The following is a 16,978-nucleotide window of genomic DNA, read 5'->3' on the forward strand; positions in this document are numbered from 1 at the left end:
CTGATCATGAGCCCGGTAGCACCGTGTGCATCGGCCATGTTGCGCCCATCCACTTCTAGGCCTTTCCAGTACTTTAGATCTACCGCTCACACTGTGCCTTTCACTAGTAATTTTCCTAGACTGTTGGACTTCATCCACAATACTCTCAGACCTCAGATCAGCACTTTGCTTTTTCACCAGTTCACTCTGGCGGGCCATCCTAATAGCCCCGTCTAACGTTAAATCAGGCTCTAACTGCAGCTTCAGGGAGACTTCAGCATCTGCAATTCCAATAACTATTCTGTCTCTGATTTGCTCTTCTTTAGCAACACCAAACTCACAGAATTCAGCTAATTCATACAGGCTGCGCACAAATGACTCCACAGATTCTCCCACACGCTGATTACGTTTGTGAAAACAAGCTCTCTCATGAATCACATTTCTTTTGGGCACAAAGTGGGCACTGAGTTTATCCATAACTATATCAAAGTTAACTTCTTCCCCTTCTTGGAAAGTAAAAGCATTGAACACTGGCTCTACATCTTTCCCCATAGAGTATAAAAGAGAATTAACTTGTACTTCACCACTCTCCTTGTTCAGTTTGGAAGCAATCCTGAAGCGCTGAAACCGCTGACGCCATGTGGGCCAAGCTGCAGGCTGAGAAAAGTCAAAAGGCTCAGGTGGGGTAAACTTTGACATCGTCATCATCAGAAACAGAAGCGTAGTCCAGAACTTCTGACACCATGTCATGAGATGCAGGACATATGCAGGACACAGCAATGATGGTACAACTCTATTTTATTACAGAGCATAGCAATACACATCCAGACAGGTTGATTGTACTAAACTAACTGCGACACAGACACCGGACCTAAGCCCCGCCCACATGCTAGTGACATCACATCCTGCTATCATCACAACCTTCATAAGAGCTGACTACAACAGTGCGACTCTCGTCAGGGCCCTCTACCCATTTGATCCCTATAAATGTTACCTTATATACCACTATGTTTATAGCGCTGCAGAATCTGTTGGCGCTCTACATATAACTGATAATATTTACAATAATAAAAGAGTAGATATTTATGTTGATTTATGGTATGTATCTGTCCATAGTTAATGCCTGATTTGGACAACAGTTAGGCTAGTTACATTGCCAGCCTTTGGGATCCATCAAAACATTTAATCTTTGATTGTAAGCTCACGGCATGTTAGGACAAACAAAGCCATAGAGGGTTAAAGGCGTAGCATGTTAATACCTTGTCAAAATTCCTCTGCTTTTTGTCAAGAGCAGCAGCTACAGAGTTGGCTCTTTCCACATCAATCATGAGATCCTCTACTTCCCCTTGCAGTCGCTGTTTAGTCTTTTCCAACGATGCACTTTTAGCATTCACAGCTTCAATTTGCTCCTCTGCCTCTTGGAGACGTTGAGCTAACTTTTTTCTTAGGTGAAAACAGAAGAGGTTGAAGTTTATTAACTTGTTCTCTAATAATACTGAATGAGTTAACAACAGTGTCAGAAAATATGTATATAATATGGAATCAGTATCACAACCTGTTACATTGATAACCAAACCAAGAACAAGATCCCGTACTGAGTGCTAAAATGAAACCATTATGAATAAATATTAGTGTCTGCAGTAGATCTATTTTACTGCTCCATTTTAGTGGAGTTATCGCACTATACAATTTAAGTGCCAATAAACAGTAGCATCTTACTGCTGTAGTGACCATCTGATTAGGAGCATCTGAATATAAATGCTTATATTGAGTTATATTTAATATGATCCCCATTGAAATTAACATTAAAATGGCTCCCCAACACCAAAAGGATGCTCCCTGGATGACACATCTATTGGTCCCCTTGGTTGTTGGTGTATACTGTGAAGGTGGAACATAGAGGGGAATCCTTTAAGCATATATCAAAAAATAATTGAAAAGACATTGAAACAACTCTCAAATGTTAATAAAAGCCATAATGGCAAAATAACTGTTTCTATTATTTAGAGTCTACTCTTAATAAAACTGTTGTTTACTTAATTTCTGTCAAGTGCTTGATCACAATCAATCTACATTTAATATCAATAGGATTGTTGCTGTACATGAACACCCACATTTTCAATGTCTGCTACAAGTCCGGGTGGTAAAGTAATTGTAATAGGCAAAACTATGGCCCAACTTCTAATCTTTAATCTATATTACGCTAATTGTTGGTTTCTATATTTGCATATATTACTTGGCCTCTTCCAGTTCTTCTGTTCGCTGGATAGCATCTGTCTCATATTTCGTTCTCCACTGGGAAACTTCACTGTTTGCTTTGGACAGAGATCTCTGCAACTCAGACTTGGCTTCCTGCTCTTCCTCATATTGCTCCCTGAGAAGATCACAGTCATGGCGAGATGACTGCAAACCATGGGCAAGAGCATTCTTAGCCTGAAAAATAAACATACAAATGATTTAAAATGAGATATGGACAAATATTTTAACACTTTTGTTTATTCACAAATGTTTACTCAGTTTGTTCATTTTTGCAAAGAAATGTTTGACGTTCTCTTTATCAAATTAATCAACATTTAAATACTGATTTTCAAACACTTTGTGACAAGTCTATGGGAATCAGTATTCCAATGTATTTTTTAAAAGTTATAGCTGTGTACTTAAATGTTACATCCACATATTAAAGGAATAGTCTAGTTAAAATTAAACCTTCATGATTCAGATAGAGCATGCAATTTTAAGCAACTTTCTAATTTACTCCTATTATCAGTTTTTCTTCGTTCTGTTGGTATCTTTATTTGAAAAAGCAAGAATGTAAGTATAGGAGCCAGCCCATTTTTGGTTCAGAACCTGGGTAGCGCCTGCTGATTGGTGGCTAAATGTAGCCACCAATTAGCAAGCTCTACCCAGGTGCTGAACCAAAAATGGGCTGGCTACTATGCTTACATTCAAATAAAGATGCCAAGAGAACAAAGGAAAATTGATAATAAGAGTAAGTAAGAAAGTTGCTTAAAATTGCATGCTCTATCTGAATCATGAAAGTTTAATTTTGTCTAGACTATTCCTTTAATTCTTTAGGATTTTCAACAATGCAAATGTTAAAATTTCATTGTTTTTCATTAAAGGGCCACTAAACCCAAAATCTTTCTTTCATGATTCAGATAGAGAATATAAATTTAAACAACATTACAATTTACTTCCATTATTTATTTTGCTTCATTTTTTAAATATCCTTAGTTGAAGAAAAAGCGATGCACATGGTGAGCCAATCACACGATGCTTCTATGTTCAGCAATCAATCAGCAGCTAGTGAGCATATCTAGATATGCTTTTCATCAAAGAATATCAAGAGAATAAAACAAATTAGATAATATGAGAAAATTAGAAAGGTGTTTAAAATGTCATTCTCTTTCTAAATCATAAAAGAAAAAATGTGGGTGGCATGTCCCTTTAACTGGTTCAGAAGCACGACATGGTGAAGTATTAAAATGCAGCAGAAATGTATTAATGTACAGAGCAGAGAGTGTATTAATGTACATCAGTCAATTGTACCTTTACTTCTTCTTCCAACATCCTTTTGAGTTCCTCAATTTGCTGAGTAAAAGCTTGTTTTGACCTTGATAGTTGTGATACCATAGCTTCCCTCTCTTCTAGTTGTCGGGACAGCTCTCCTGTGTTCAGTAAAGTAAAAAAAAATATTGTGTAAACTGGAATGTGAGTACCCATTTTATATATTTTCTTGGAATCATTCTGTTAAAAGTTTAACCTGCACTAGGAGAAGTTCTGTGTCCTTTATATTTGTAAAGGCTACAACATCAAGTATCCAGTCTACTGAAATCTGAGGGAGACCTTGCCCCAATCAGTCAGCTGGGGACTGCAAAGCCCAGCGCATATTGCACTTTACCCTTGTGAGTAGTCACTTGTTAGCAACTTTGTTTTCACTGAAAATTTATTTCGGATAAACTACCCTATGAGGCCCTCTTCTGTATATCTTTTTTAGATTCTTCTTGCAAATCCAATCCAGCCAGCAGAAGAGCTGAGTCTGGAACTTTTAAAACACAACTTCATTGTTTCTTTATTATAATTTTTCATTTTAATTTCTTATTTTTCCCAATGATTGATGTTATAACAATTGAATTGTATATACATGATTGAACATAACTGCACATTTTGCCATTATTATTATCTTTTCGATTCACACAAAGAAATACCCAAATTGGTGGGTTTAAAGCTAGTTTGAAAACAACAATTATTTAAAGGAGAACACACAAATTGAAACCTAAGTTTCATACACATCTATTTAATTTTTAGCATCTCTTTTTATAACACAACCATTTATATTTGTGCCCTCTGCAAACCTCCTACTGTAGGAATTTGCATTAGATACTTAACGGGACATGAAATCCCAAAAAATTATTTCACGGTTTAGAACAATTAGAACAATTTTAATAGTTTATTTCTATTATCAAATTTGCTTCATTCTCTTGGTATTATTTGTTCAAGGAGCAGCAATGCACTACTGTTTTTTAACTGAACACAAGGGTGAGCCAATGACAATCAGTATAAATATGCAACCACCAATCAGCAGCTAAAACCTTGGTTCTTTGCTGCTCCTGAGCTTTGCTGAAAGGTTTATCTAGTTAAAGAATAACAAGAGAAGGAAGCAAATTAAATAATAGAAGTAAAGTGGAAAGTTGTTTAACCCTTTATGTGCTCTGAGCCGTCGCAGAGTTTCCCACTCAGGTGCTAACGACGGCTCAGAGCCGTCGCTAGCACTCTCCCACCTTGAGGGAGATCTGGGGGCTCCTACTTGCTCCTACCCCGGCGATCGGGCCTGTATAGTAACAGGCATCACCGGGGCTTCACGTTTTGTGCGGTGACGTCACGAGCAGTGACGTGATGACGTCCCTGCGCAACTTTATTTCAAAATGACAATGATAAGTTTAGGAAAAGAGGGCATGCTGCTTAGAATCCTGTATTTCAGGCATCTCAAGCGGTCTATTAGTTTGGCGTACCTTAAAAAGGGCATGAAAATCTAAATTAAAATGAAATGGTTCAGATACAGCATGCAATTTTAAGACACTTATTTCTGCAAATTTACTTTGTTCTCTCTGTATCTTTATTGCAATGCACTACTGAGAGTTAGCTGGTGAATGGATAAAAACACAAATTAATCTTTTCATTGGCTCCTCAGATTTGTTCTACTAGCTCCCAGTAGTGCAATGATACTCTGTGGCTGGCTTAAATAAGCAGGGGTTCCTCAATATTGCAATAATAAAAGAATATAACTAATCAGAACATTTTATTTTATGTCCCAGTGAGGAACTGATTTAGGGGCTGATTTATTATATATCTGGCGGACATTGATAAATGTCGACAGCATAGACTGTCGGCATTTATCATTGCCCAAGCAATTCTAGTGAACTGCTTGTGCAATGACGCCCCTGCAGATTCGCGGCCAATCGGCCGCTAGCAGGGGTTGTCAATCAATCCAATCATATACGATTGGGTGGATTGCTGTTCGGCGCCTCAGAGGTGGCAGACGAGTTAAGGAGCAGCGGTCTTAAAACTGCTGCTTCTTAACTCCTGTTTCCTGCGAGCCTGAAGGCTCACTCGGAAACAGGGGTATACGGCACCATTCGGCCGTGATAAATCGGCCCTCAAGGGTCTTTTTGTGTATCCACAAATAATGGATTAACCAGTTCCTCACATGTCTAGATCTGCAATAAATAAGTCTGGTCTGTAAAATTCAATGCAAATGTGAGACATCAAGATACTTGTGCAGGAAAATCCATTCACTTTTCCAATGGCATTTATCATTATATCCTGTATCATTACCAATAGAAAAGCTCAAGTAACAATTAGTCATTTTGTATACTGATAAAATAAATGCCATTCCCAATTAAATTTGTCAATAATGGAACCTGGTGGCACCACAGGACACAGGTTGCATTTGATAGGGGTGGCACATAAGGAGGCATGTTCTGGATAATAGTGTTATTATAGAGAAATATCTATCACATTGGGGTACATCAGCTGTTTATCAGCATCATTCTCATGTGATACTTTAAATTGGTGAACCTTATAGTTGGATTTAGACTGTAGTAGACACAGAGTTGGGACCCAGGCAGCACAGTGTATTGAGCAAGCCCTTTGCCTAATCTGCATGGAGAAAATTTAAGAGACAGCTTACATTTGCAAGTTGCAATATTTCTTACATTAGTTCAGTATGTTTCTGATCATTCTAAGGGTGACTATAGCTAAGTATAGGGGTAGAAACATATATTTTTAAATTAAAGAGTCAATATATATGTTAAGGAGATAAACGTATTTAGTGCCAGATACAAATGTTTGTATGAAAATATATATATATATATATACAGAGAGTGCAGAATTATTAGGCAAATGAGTATTTTGACCACATCATCCTCTTTATGCATGTTGTCTTACTCCAAGCTGTATAGGCTCGAAAGCCTACTACCAATTAAGCATATTAGGTGATGTGCATCTCTGTAATGAGAAGGGGTGTGGTCTAATGACATCAACACCCTATATCAGGTGTGCATAATTATTAGGCAACTTCCTTTCCTTTGGCAAAATGGGTCAAAAGAAGGACTTGACAGGCTCAGAAAAGTCAAAAATAGTGAGATATCTTGCAGAGGGATGCAGCACTCTTAAAATTGCAAAGCTTCTGAAGCGTGATCATCGAACAATCAAGCGTTTCATTCAAAATAGTCAACAGGGTCGCAAGAAGCGTGTGGAAAAACCAAGGCGCAAAATAACTGCCCATGAACTGAGAAAAGTCAAGCGTGCAACTGCCAAGATGCCACTTGCCACCAGTTTGGCCATATTTCAGAGCTGCAACATCACTGGAGTGCCCAAAAGCACAAGGTGTGAAATACTCAGAGACATGGCCAAGGTAAGAAAGGCTGAAAGACGACCACCACTGAACAAGACACACAAGCTGAAACGTCAAGACTGGGCCAAGAAATATCTCAAGACTGATTTTTCTAAGGTTTTATGGACTGATGAAATGAGAGTGAGTCTTGATGGGCCAGATGGATGAGCCTGTGGCTGGATTGGTAAAGGGCAGAGAGCTCCAGTCCAACTTAGACGCCAGCAAGGTGGAGGTGGAGTACTGGTTTGGGCTGGTATCATCAAAGATGAGCTTGTGGGGCCTTTTCGGGTTGAGGATGGAGTCAAGCTCAACTCCCAGTCCTACTGCCAGTTTCTGGAAGACATCTTCTTCAAGCAGTGGTACAGGAAGAAGTCTGCATCCTTCAAGAAAAACATAATTTTCATGCAGGACAATGCTCCATCACACGCGTCCAAGTACTCCACAGCGTGGCTGGCAAGAAAGGATATAAAAGAAGAAAATCTAATGACATGGCCTCCTTGTTCACCTGATCTGAAGCCCATTGAGAACCTGTGGTCCATCATCAAATGTGAGATTTACAAGGAGGGAAAACAGTACACCTCTCTGAACAGTGTCTGGGAGGCTGTGGTTGCTGCTGCACGCAATGTTGATGGTGAACAGATCAAAACACTGACAGAATCCATGGATGGCAGGCTTTTGAGTGTCCTTGCAAAGAAAGGTGGCTATATTGGTCACTGATTTGTTTTTGTTTTGTTTTTGAATGTCAGAAATGTATATTTGTGAATGTTGAGATGTTATATTGGTTTCACTGGTAAAAATAAATAATTGAAATGGGTATATATTTGTTTTTTGTTAAGTTGCCTAATAATTATGCACAGTAATAGTCACCTGCACACACAGATATCCCCCTAAAATAGCTAAAACTAAAAACAAACTAAAAACTACTTCCAAAAATATTCAGCTTTGATATTAATGAGTTTTTTGGGTTCATTGAGAACATGGTTGTTGTTCAATAATAAAATTAAACCTCAAAAATACAACTTGCCTAATAATTCTGCACTCCCTGTATATGTCAAACCCCGAATTAGAAGTTCCAAACTATGGAAAATAATAATAAAGGAGAGTCTATATGAAACAAAGCCTGTTCATCCCTCTGTCAACTGAGGTGGCAATTTAGTGTCTATATCATATACTCTAAATATTATTATTAGTTTTTTGTAGAGTGCCAAAAGATTCTGCAGTGCTAAATAAATAGTAAATAAATAAAAGTGTTACCAGTCTCAGTCTGTAGGCGCGCTCTATGCATTGTCAGCTCAGATATGTTTCTCTGGTTTTCCTCTGTCTTGGACCTAAATTCGCTAAGATGGTCTTCCATTGTACGGCAAATCTTCTCAAAATTGGCCTTTAAAGAGGAAATAAATTAAAAACAGACAGTTAGTCATGAGACGGAGTGATACTGAACAACAGGAAGGACCAGGTGGTTCTGTGTCAACAAACATGGTTCAGGAAATTGGCACAATAGAAATATTCCTGATTTGACAGCTTCAGAGAATCAAACAGTGGTCTTACTTTAAACAGAATAGAGAAACACTACAGACAGAGATTATTGACAACAGACAGTTCTATTGGTTCTTATGCAATATATACTACTGTGTTTAATAAATATTAGTTTAGGGAAAGTCCTGTTACAATCATTTTTAATATCAATGTATCCACCAATAAAGATCTGCAAATATTTTATGTTCCAGTCCTACATTCTGTTCCTTTTTGATTTTTAACAAATAAAAAACTGTTTCTTAAATATCTGAACACCAGATTGTTGTCACTTTGCTCTTTGTACATCAGTCAAAGGAACAGTCAGCACAAAAATTGTTATTGTTTAAAAAGATAGATAATGCCTTTACTACCCATTCCCCAGCTTTGCACAACCAACATTGTTATAATAATATACTTTATAACCTTTAAACCTCTACATTTCTGACTGTTTCTAAGCCACTAAAGACAGCCTCAAATCACATGCTTTTTTTTTTTTAGCTTTTCACAACAAGGGAGTGCTAGTTTATGTGGCCCATAAAGATAACAATGTGCTCACGCTCGTGGATTGTGCACAACACAGCACTAACTTTTAGAGAGTACTATTACTTGATATTGTAGTATTCTAGTTTTCTATTCTGTATGGCCTAGATTTAGAGTTTGGCGGTAGCCGTGAAAACCAGTGTTAGAGGCTCCTAACGCTGGTTTTAGGCTACCTCCGGTATTTGGAGTCACTCAAAAAAGGGTCTAACGCTCACTTTTCAGCCGCAACTTTTCCATACCGCAGATCCCCTTACGTAAATTGCGTATCCTATCTTTTCAATGGGATTTTTCTAACTCCGGTATTTAGAGTCGTGTCTGAAGTGAGCGTTAGAATTCTAACGACAAAACTCCAGCCGCAGAAAAAAGTCAGTAGTTAAGAGCTTTCTGGGCTAACGCCGGTTCATAAAGCTCTTAACTACTGTACTCTAAAGTACACTAACAACCATAAACTACCTATGTACCCCTAAACCGAGGTCCCCCCACATCGCCGCAACTCGATTAAATTTTTTTAACCCCTAATCTGCCGACCGCCACCTACGTTATCCTTATGTACCCCTAATCTGCTGCCCCTAACACCGCCGACCCCTATATTATATTTATTAACCCCTAATCTGCCCCCCACAACGTCGCCGCCAGCTACCTACACTTATTAACCCCTAATCTGCCGTCCGCACGCCGCCGCCAGCTACGTTATACTTATGTACCCCTAATCTGCTGCCCCTAACACCGCCGACCCCTATATTATATTTATTAACCCCTAATCTGCCCCCCACAATGTCGCCGCCAGCTACCTACACTTATTAACCCCTAATCTGCCGTCCGCACGCCGCCGCCAGCTACATTATCCCTATGTACCCCTAATCTGCTGCTCTAACATCGCTGACCCCTATGTTATATTTATTAACCCCTAACCTGCCCCCCACAACGTCGCTGCCACCTACCTACAATAATTAACCCCTAATCTGCCAACCACAAAGAGCCGCCAGCTACATTATAGCTATGTACCCCTAATCTGCTGCCCCTAACACCGCCGACCCCTATATTATATTTATTAACCCCTAACCTGCCCTCCCTAACATCGCCGACACCTAACTTCAATTATTAACCTCTAATCTGCCGACCGAATCTCGCCGCTATTCTAATAAATGTATTAACCCCTAAAGCTAAGTCTAACCCTAACACTAACACCCCCCTAAATTAAATATAATTTTAATCTAACGAAATTAATTCACTCTTATTAAATAAATTATTTCTATTTAAAGCTAAATACTTACCTGTAAAATAAATCCTAATATAGCTACAATATAAATTATAATTATATTATAGCTATTTTAGGATTAATATTTATTTTACAGGTAACTTTGTATTTATTTTAACCAGGTACAATAGCTATTAAATAGTTAAGAACTATTTAATAGCTAAAATAGTTAAAATAATTACAAATTTACCTGTAAAATAAATCCTAACCTAAGTTACAATTAAACCTAACACTACACTATCAATAAATAAATTAAATAAAATACCTACAATTACCTACAATTAAACCTAACACTACACTATCAATAAATAAATTAAATACAATACCTACAAATAACTACAATGAAATAAACTAACTAAAGTACAAAAAATAAAAAAGAACTAAGTTACAAAAAATAAAAAAATATTTACAAACATAAGAAAAATATTACAACAATTTTAAACTAATTACACCTACTCTAAGCCCCCTAATAAAATAACAAAGCCCCCAAAAATAAAAAAATGCCCTACCCTATTCTAAATTACTAAAGTTCAAAGCTCTTTTACCTTACCAGCCCTGAACAGGGCCCTTTGCGGGGCATGCCCCAAGAAGTTCAGCTCTTTTGCCTGTAAAAAAAAAACATACACTACCCCCCCCCAACATTACAACCCACCACCCACATACCCCTAATCTAACCCAAACCCCCCTTAAATAAACCTAACACTAAGCCCCTGAAGATCATCCTACCTTGTCTTCACCATACCAGGTTCACCGATCCGTCCTGGCTCCAAAATCTTCATCCAACCTAAGCGGGGGCTGGCGATCCATCTTCCGGCGGCTGAAGAGGTCCAGAAGAGGCTCCAAAGTCTTCATCCTATCCGGGAAGAAGAGTAGATCCGGACCGGCAACCATCATCTTCCAAGCGGCATCTTCTATCTTCATCCGATGAGGACCGGCTCCATCCTGAAGACCTCCACCGCGGACCCATCTTCATCCGGCGACGTCCAACTGAAGAATGACGGTTCCTTTAAGGGACGTCATCCAAGATGGCGTCCCTCGAATTCCGATTGGCTGATAGGATTCTATCAGCCAATCGGAATTAAGGTAGGAATATTCTTATTGGCTGATGGAATCAGCCAATCAGAATCAAGATCAATCCGATTGGCTGATCCAATCAGCCAATCAGATTGAGCTTGCATTCTATTGGCTGATCGGAACAGCCAATAGAATGCGAGCTCAATCTGATTGGCTGATTGGATCAGCCAATCGGATTGAACTTGATTCTGATTGGGTGATTCCATCAGCCAATCAGAATATTCCTACCTTAATTACGATTGGCTGATAGAATCCTATCAGCCAATCGGAATTCGAGGGACGCCATCTTGGATGACGTCCCTTAAAGGAACCGTCATTCTTCAGTTGGACGTCGCCGGATGAAGATGGGTCCGCGGTGGAGGTCTTCAGGATGGAGCCGGTCCTCATCGGATGAAGATAGAAGATGCCGCTTGGAAGATGATGGTTGCCGGTCCGGATCTACTCTTCTTCCCGGATAGGATGAAGACTTTGGAGCCTCTTCTGGACCTCTTCAGACGCCGGAAGATGGATCGCCAGCCCCCGCTTGGGTTGGATGAAGATTTTGGAGCCAGGACGGATCGGTGAACCTGGTATGGTGAAGACAAGGTAGGATGATCTTCAGGGGCTTAGTGTTAGGTTTATTTAAGGGGGGTTTGGGTTAGATTAGGGGTTTGTGGGTGGTGGGTTGTAATGTTGGGGGGGGGGTATTGTATGTTTTTTTTTAAAGGCAAAAGAGCTGAACTTCTTGGGGCATGCCCCGCAAAGGGCCCTGTTCAGGGCTGGTAAGGTAAAAGAGCTTTGAACTTTAGTAATTTAGAATAGGGTAGGGCATTTTTTATTTTGGGGGGCTTTGTTATTTTATTAGGGGGCTTAGAGTAGGTGTAATTAGTTTAAAATTGTTGTAAGATTTTCCTTATGTTTGTAAATATTTTTTTATTTTTTGTAACTTAGTTATTTTTTATTTTTTGTACTTTAGTTAGTTTATTTCATTGTAGTTATTTGTAGATATTGTATTTAATTAATGTATTGATAGTGTAGTGTTAGGTTTAATTGTAGGTAATTGTAGATATTTTATTTAATTAATTTAATGATAGTGTAGTGTTAGGTTTAATTGTAACTTAGGTTAGGATTTATTTTACAGGTAATTTTGTTATTATTTTAACTAGGTAACTATTAAATATTTATTAACTATTTGATAGCTATTGTACCTGGTTAAAATAATTACAAAGTTACCTGTAAAATAAATATTAATCCTAAAATAGCTATAATATAATTATAATTTATAGTGTAGCTATATTAGGATTTATTTTACAGGTAAGTATTTAGCTTTAAATAGGAATAATTTATTTAATAAGAGATAATTAATTTCGATGTAAATTATATTTAAGTTAGGGGGGTGTTAGTGTTAGGGTTAGACTTAGCTTTAGGGGTTAATACATTTATTAGAATAGCAGTGAGCTCCAGTCGGAAGATTAGGGGTTAATAATTGAAGTTAGGTGTCAGCGATGTTAGGGAGGGCAGATTAGGGGTTAATACTATTTATTATAGGGTTAGTGAGGCGGATTAGGGGTTAATAACTTTATTATAGTAGCGCTCAGGTCCAGTCGGCAGATTAGGGGTTAATAAGTGTAGGCAGGTGGAGGCGACGTTGTGGGGGGCAGATTAGGGGTTAATAAATATAATATAGGGGTCGGCGATGTTAGGGCAGCAGATTAAGGGTACATAGGGATAATGTAAGTAGCGGCGGTTTACGGAGCGGCAGATTAGGGGTTAATAATAATATGCAGGGGTCAGCGATAGCGGGGGCGGCAGATTAGAGGTTAATAAGTGTAAGGTTAGGGGTGTTTAGACTCGGGGTACATGTTAGAGTGTTAGGTGCAGACGTAGGAAGTGTTTCCGCATAGCAAACAATGGTGCTGCGTTAGGAGCTGAACGCGGCTTTTTTGCAGGTGTTAGGTTTTTTTTCAGCTCAAACAGCCCCATTGTTTCCTATGGGGGAATCGTGCACGAGCACGTTTTTGAGGCTGGCCGCGTCCGTAAGCAACTCTGGTATCGAGAGTTGAAGCTGCGTTAAATATGCTCTACGCTCCTTTTTTGGAGCCTAACGCAGCCTTTATGTGGACTCTCAATACCAGAGTTATTGTTATGGTGCGGCCAGAAAAAAGCCGGCGTTAGCTACGCGGGTCCTTACCGACAAAACTCTAAATCTAGCCGTAAGGCTTTTAGAGAGTACTATTACTTGATATTGTAGTATTCTAGTTTGCTATTCTGTAAGGCTTTTAGAGAGTACTATTACTTGATATTGTAGTATTCTAGTTTGCTATTCTGTAAGGCTTTTAGAGAGTACTATTACTTGATATTGTAGTATTATAGTTTGCTATTCTGTAAGGCTTTTAGAGAGTACTATTACTTGATATTATAGTATTCTAGTTTGCTATTCTGTAAGGCTTTTAGAGAGTACTATTATTCATTATGTAGTACTGCACTGTAGCCCAATCTATCAGTCAGGAGGGTCAGTATGTACAAACCTTGGATTTAGTGAGAGTCTCCAGGTTACTGTTAATATCATCAATCTCCATCCTCATTTCACTCTTCTCTTTCTCCAGTTTCTGCTTCACACGTTGCAAGTTGTCTATTTGCTCCCCAAACTCAGCTGTGCTGTCTGCATGTTTCTTGCGCAGGGTGGCCACAGTAGCTTCATGCTGAAGGGAAATCTCTTCAAGGTCCCTACGCATTTTCTGGAACTCAGTCTCCCTTTTTTTATTGAACTCAATCTGAGTAGCAGTGGCTCCACCAGCCTCCTCCAGCCTCTCACTGATCTCTTCCAACTCCCTGGACAGGTCGGACCTCTGCTTCTCAGCTTTGGCTCTCGTAGCTCTCTCTGCTTCAATTTCCTCTTCCAGTTCTTCTATACGAGCCTGTGAGGTTAATAGTAACGTACTCAATGAAAATCAATAGAGCATATTTTTTATATAGTAATTAAGCGGTTACTTTGCCCTACCTAACTGAAGCACCTGAAAGTAAAATAAATGCAAACAGTAACAAATAATAATAATAAAAACTAAATTAAAACCAAAACTCATGAGTGAGATAAACAACTCTCAAGCTAGAATATGCCTTTCTAAAATTATTTGATTGAACTCAGTAATGACGAGACATCTTGGATCATCTCGCCACAATAGAGATCTTTACATTATTAGGCCCTGAGAGTCTATTAAAAATATATTTAGCATTTTTGAAAATTCCACAAAAATTATTTTTTGAAAACTACATTTTCTTAGAGGCAATAATATACTGTATCACTTGACTTGGCAATTTCTGGTGTTAATTGTTTTATCAAGCATCTTTATTAATGTTACAGGTATTAATTTTACAAGCAATAACTTCAACCGGAGCAATCCAAGACAAGACCATCCACCTAAGTCACCAATCTGCTCTGCCATTCCCTAGACTGACTCCCCATACAATACAAATTATTAACCCTGTCCCTAACCTAAAAGGCACTCAACAGTCTCACTCACAACTATATTTCCTCACTCATCTACAAATTCTCCCCGCCGATTAATCTTTGACCCTCCTACTACTTCCCTTTCTAGCCTCCAATACTTCACACACACTGCTCATGTCCTCTGGAACTCTCTACCCTGCTCCAATACACTGTCTCCAACCATGTATAGTTTCAGGGCTCTTTGAAAACCCTCCTACCTAGAGAGACTTACCATATTTTCTCTAAGTCACATGTTAATTTGAAATGGAAGTAGACCTGCTTTGAGACTATTTTTGGATGACTACTCATTTGAGGACTGAAATGAATCACTTTGATTGTAAATTTTGAATCAAGTGCTTTTTACGAATTAATTGAAAGCTTTTAATATTTTTTTAAATATTTTTTGGTGTTATTTTGCCCCCAAATTATCAATTTCATTAGAAATAAATATGAATTAATAATTATTTGATTGTAGGGAGAGAATTTCGTAATGATGTATGCTTCTTTTTGGGTAAAATATTTTGAATGTATTTTCAATTCTAATTCTTCGCACAATTGTAAATCTCCTTTCAAGATACCAATAGTGCAGCATGTAAATCACAAAAAGGAAAATCCTCACAGGGAGTCAGTATATTTTTTCCAGTTGTATAAATAAAAAGGATCAAAGCTCCTTTGCAAGATTAAAAGCTCAGTTACAGGTTTAATCAGCTCAACACGTTTCAACGATACATTCGGCTTTTTCATGAGCAAATAAAAACAAAATCACAAAAGAGCTATATCACTCAGTAACTACATTATCAATTGATATCCTTAAAGTTCATGCCATCAGCTCTATTTTATAATAATGTATACTTCTTTTTGGATACTTATTTTGAGTGTATTTTTAAGTCTAATCCTTTGCGCTATTATAAATCTCCATACGGGGGCTTAATTTTGTGAATTTAGAGCACCATTCCAGCAGTAAGAAGGTCAAAGGATTCTGATTGGTCACTCTTTTTTCTGCTGATAGCAGACCTAAATGGGGACTATCAAAATCCAACTACTTGAAAGAGAAAGGACAAGGTATTGATAATCTTGGGCTGTGATTGGTCGCCTTGAGTTATCAACTTACAAAAGCACCATCCACTTACAAATTATATACAGTTAAATATCTGTGCAATTTAAAAACACATTCATTGTTACCTGAAGCTCTTTAACTTTCTTTTGATGCTGAGATCCCATAGTCTGCTCATCTTCAATCTTACTAAGCAGTTGGCTTATCTCAAAATCTTTCCTATAATAAAGATGTGTAAAAACCAATTTAAGCATTATATATTTGATGTGTATATTAAAGTAATGTTTTTAACAGATTGTGATGACTAGAAGAATTTTGTAACTTAACCCCTTAATGACACCTTGTAATGGCTTGTTTCCTTTGAGTTGTTAACAATGGAGCTGAAGTTGATGACAGCTAAAAGTACTTTACTGCTCCATTTTAGTACCAGGTTTCCATAAAAGGCCGGTAATGATGGAAAGGGCGCCTTTGAAAAATGGCAAACCCAATTTTGGCTCAATGGAAACAAGCCCTATGTCGTCTGTCTAGGGGTGTAATATGCAGGTGTTGGTGAGACTTGCGCTGTTACAGCACTCCTTGCTATAGGCAACCTACAGGGCACATCACTGTCATTAAGAGGTTAAACACCGTAACATTTTGCCATTAATGATCACAAGATACATAATATATTCTCCTAGGGACCAATAAGAAAACGATGCTACTTCCAATTAAATAAGTGATATTACTAATATTATTATAATTAAATTATTTCACAAATGAGGCAGTCATGGGAATAAAATAAGTTTAATAAAACTTTACTAAAAGATCTGGATCTACCACAATATACATTTGCATGAGTTGGTGGCCATTTATATTCATGGAAAATATCATATTCCTGTCACACACTATACATTGTGACTGATCTGTAGATGACAATAAACTGCTAGATAAAGGGACTTTAATCTCCTCATAAAATCTTAAATAATTCATAGTCAAATTTTGCAATGCACTTTAGTTATAATTTTCCTCACTTTTCATCTATTATTTTTTTTTTCTCATTACAGACACTTGTTGATATCTGTCTCTAATTGACCGAAGCAAATGTGACAAGAAAAAAATCACTTAAAGGGACACTGAACCCAATTTTTTTTTCTTTTGTGATTCAGATAGAGCCTGCAATTTTAAGCAACTTTCTAATTTACTCCTATTATCAATTTT

At 37.9% G+C, this 16,978-nt stretch overlaps 1 protein-coding gene across 1 annotated transcript in view; it reads right to left on the reverse strand.

The window, feature by feature from the left end:
* LOC128654636 (myosin-3) overlaps positions 1 to 16,978 on the reverse strand; it is a 156,585-nt gene that overhangs the window by 34,392 nt on the left and 105,215 nt on the right. Inside the window, exons 26-31 of the mRNA XM_053708659.1 lie at positions 15,910 to 16,000; positions 13,769 to 14,158; positions 8,129 to 8,255; positions 3,529 to 3,647; positions 2,216 to 2,412; positions 1,239 to 1,422 (exon numbers count right to left, since the gene is read on the reverse strand). Of these exons, the coding sequence (XP_053564634.1) occupies positions 1,239 to 1,422; positions 2,216 to 2,412; positions 3,529 to 3,647; positions 8,129 to 8,255; positions 13,769 to 14,158; positions 15,910 to 16,000 (1,108 nt within the window). The remainder of the gene's footprint in view (positions 1 to 1,238; positions 1,423 to 2,215; positions 2,413 to 3,528; positions 3,648 to 8,128; positions 8,256 to 13,768; positions 14,159 to 15,909; positions 16,001 to 16,978) is intronic.

This window comes from Bombina bombina, chromosome 1 (assembly GCF_027579735.1).
Source record: "Bombina bombina isolate aBomBom1 chromosome 1, aBomBom1.pri, whole genome shotgun sequence".
Classification (NCBI taxonomy): domain Eukaryota; kingdom Metazoa; phylum Chordata; class Amphibia; order Anura; family Bombinatoridae; genus Bombina; species Bombina bombina.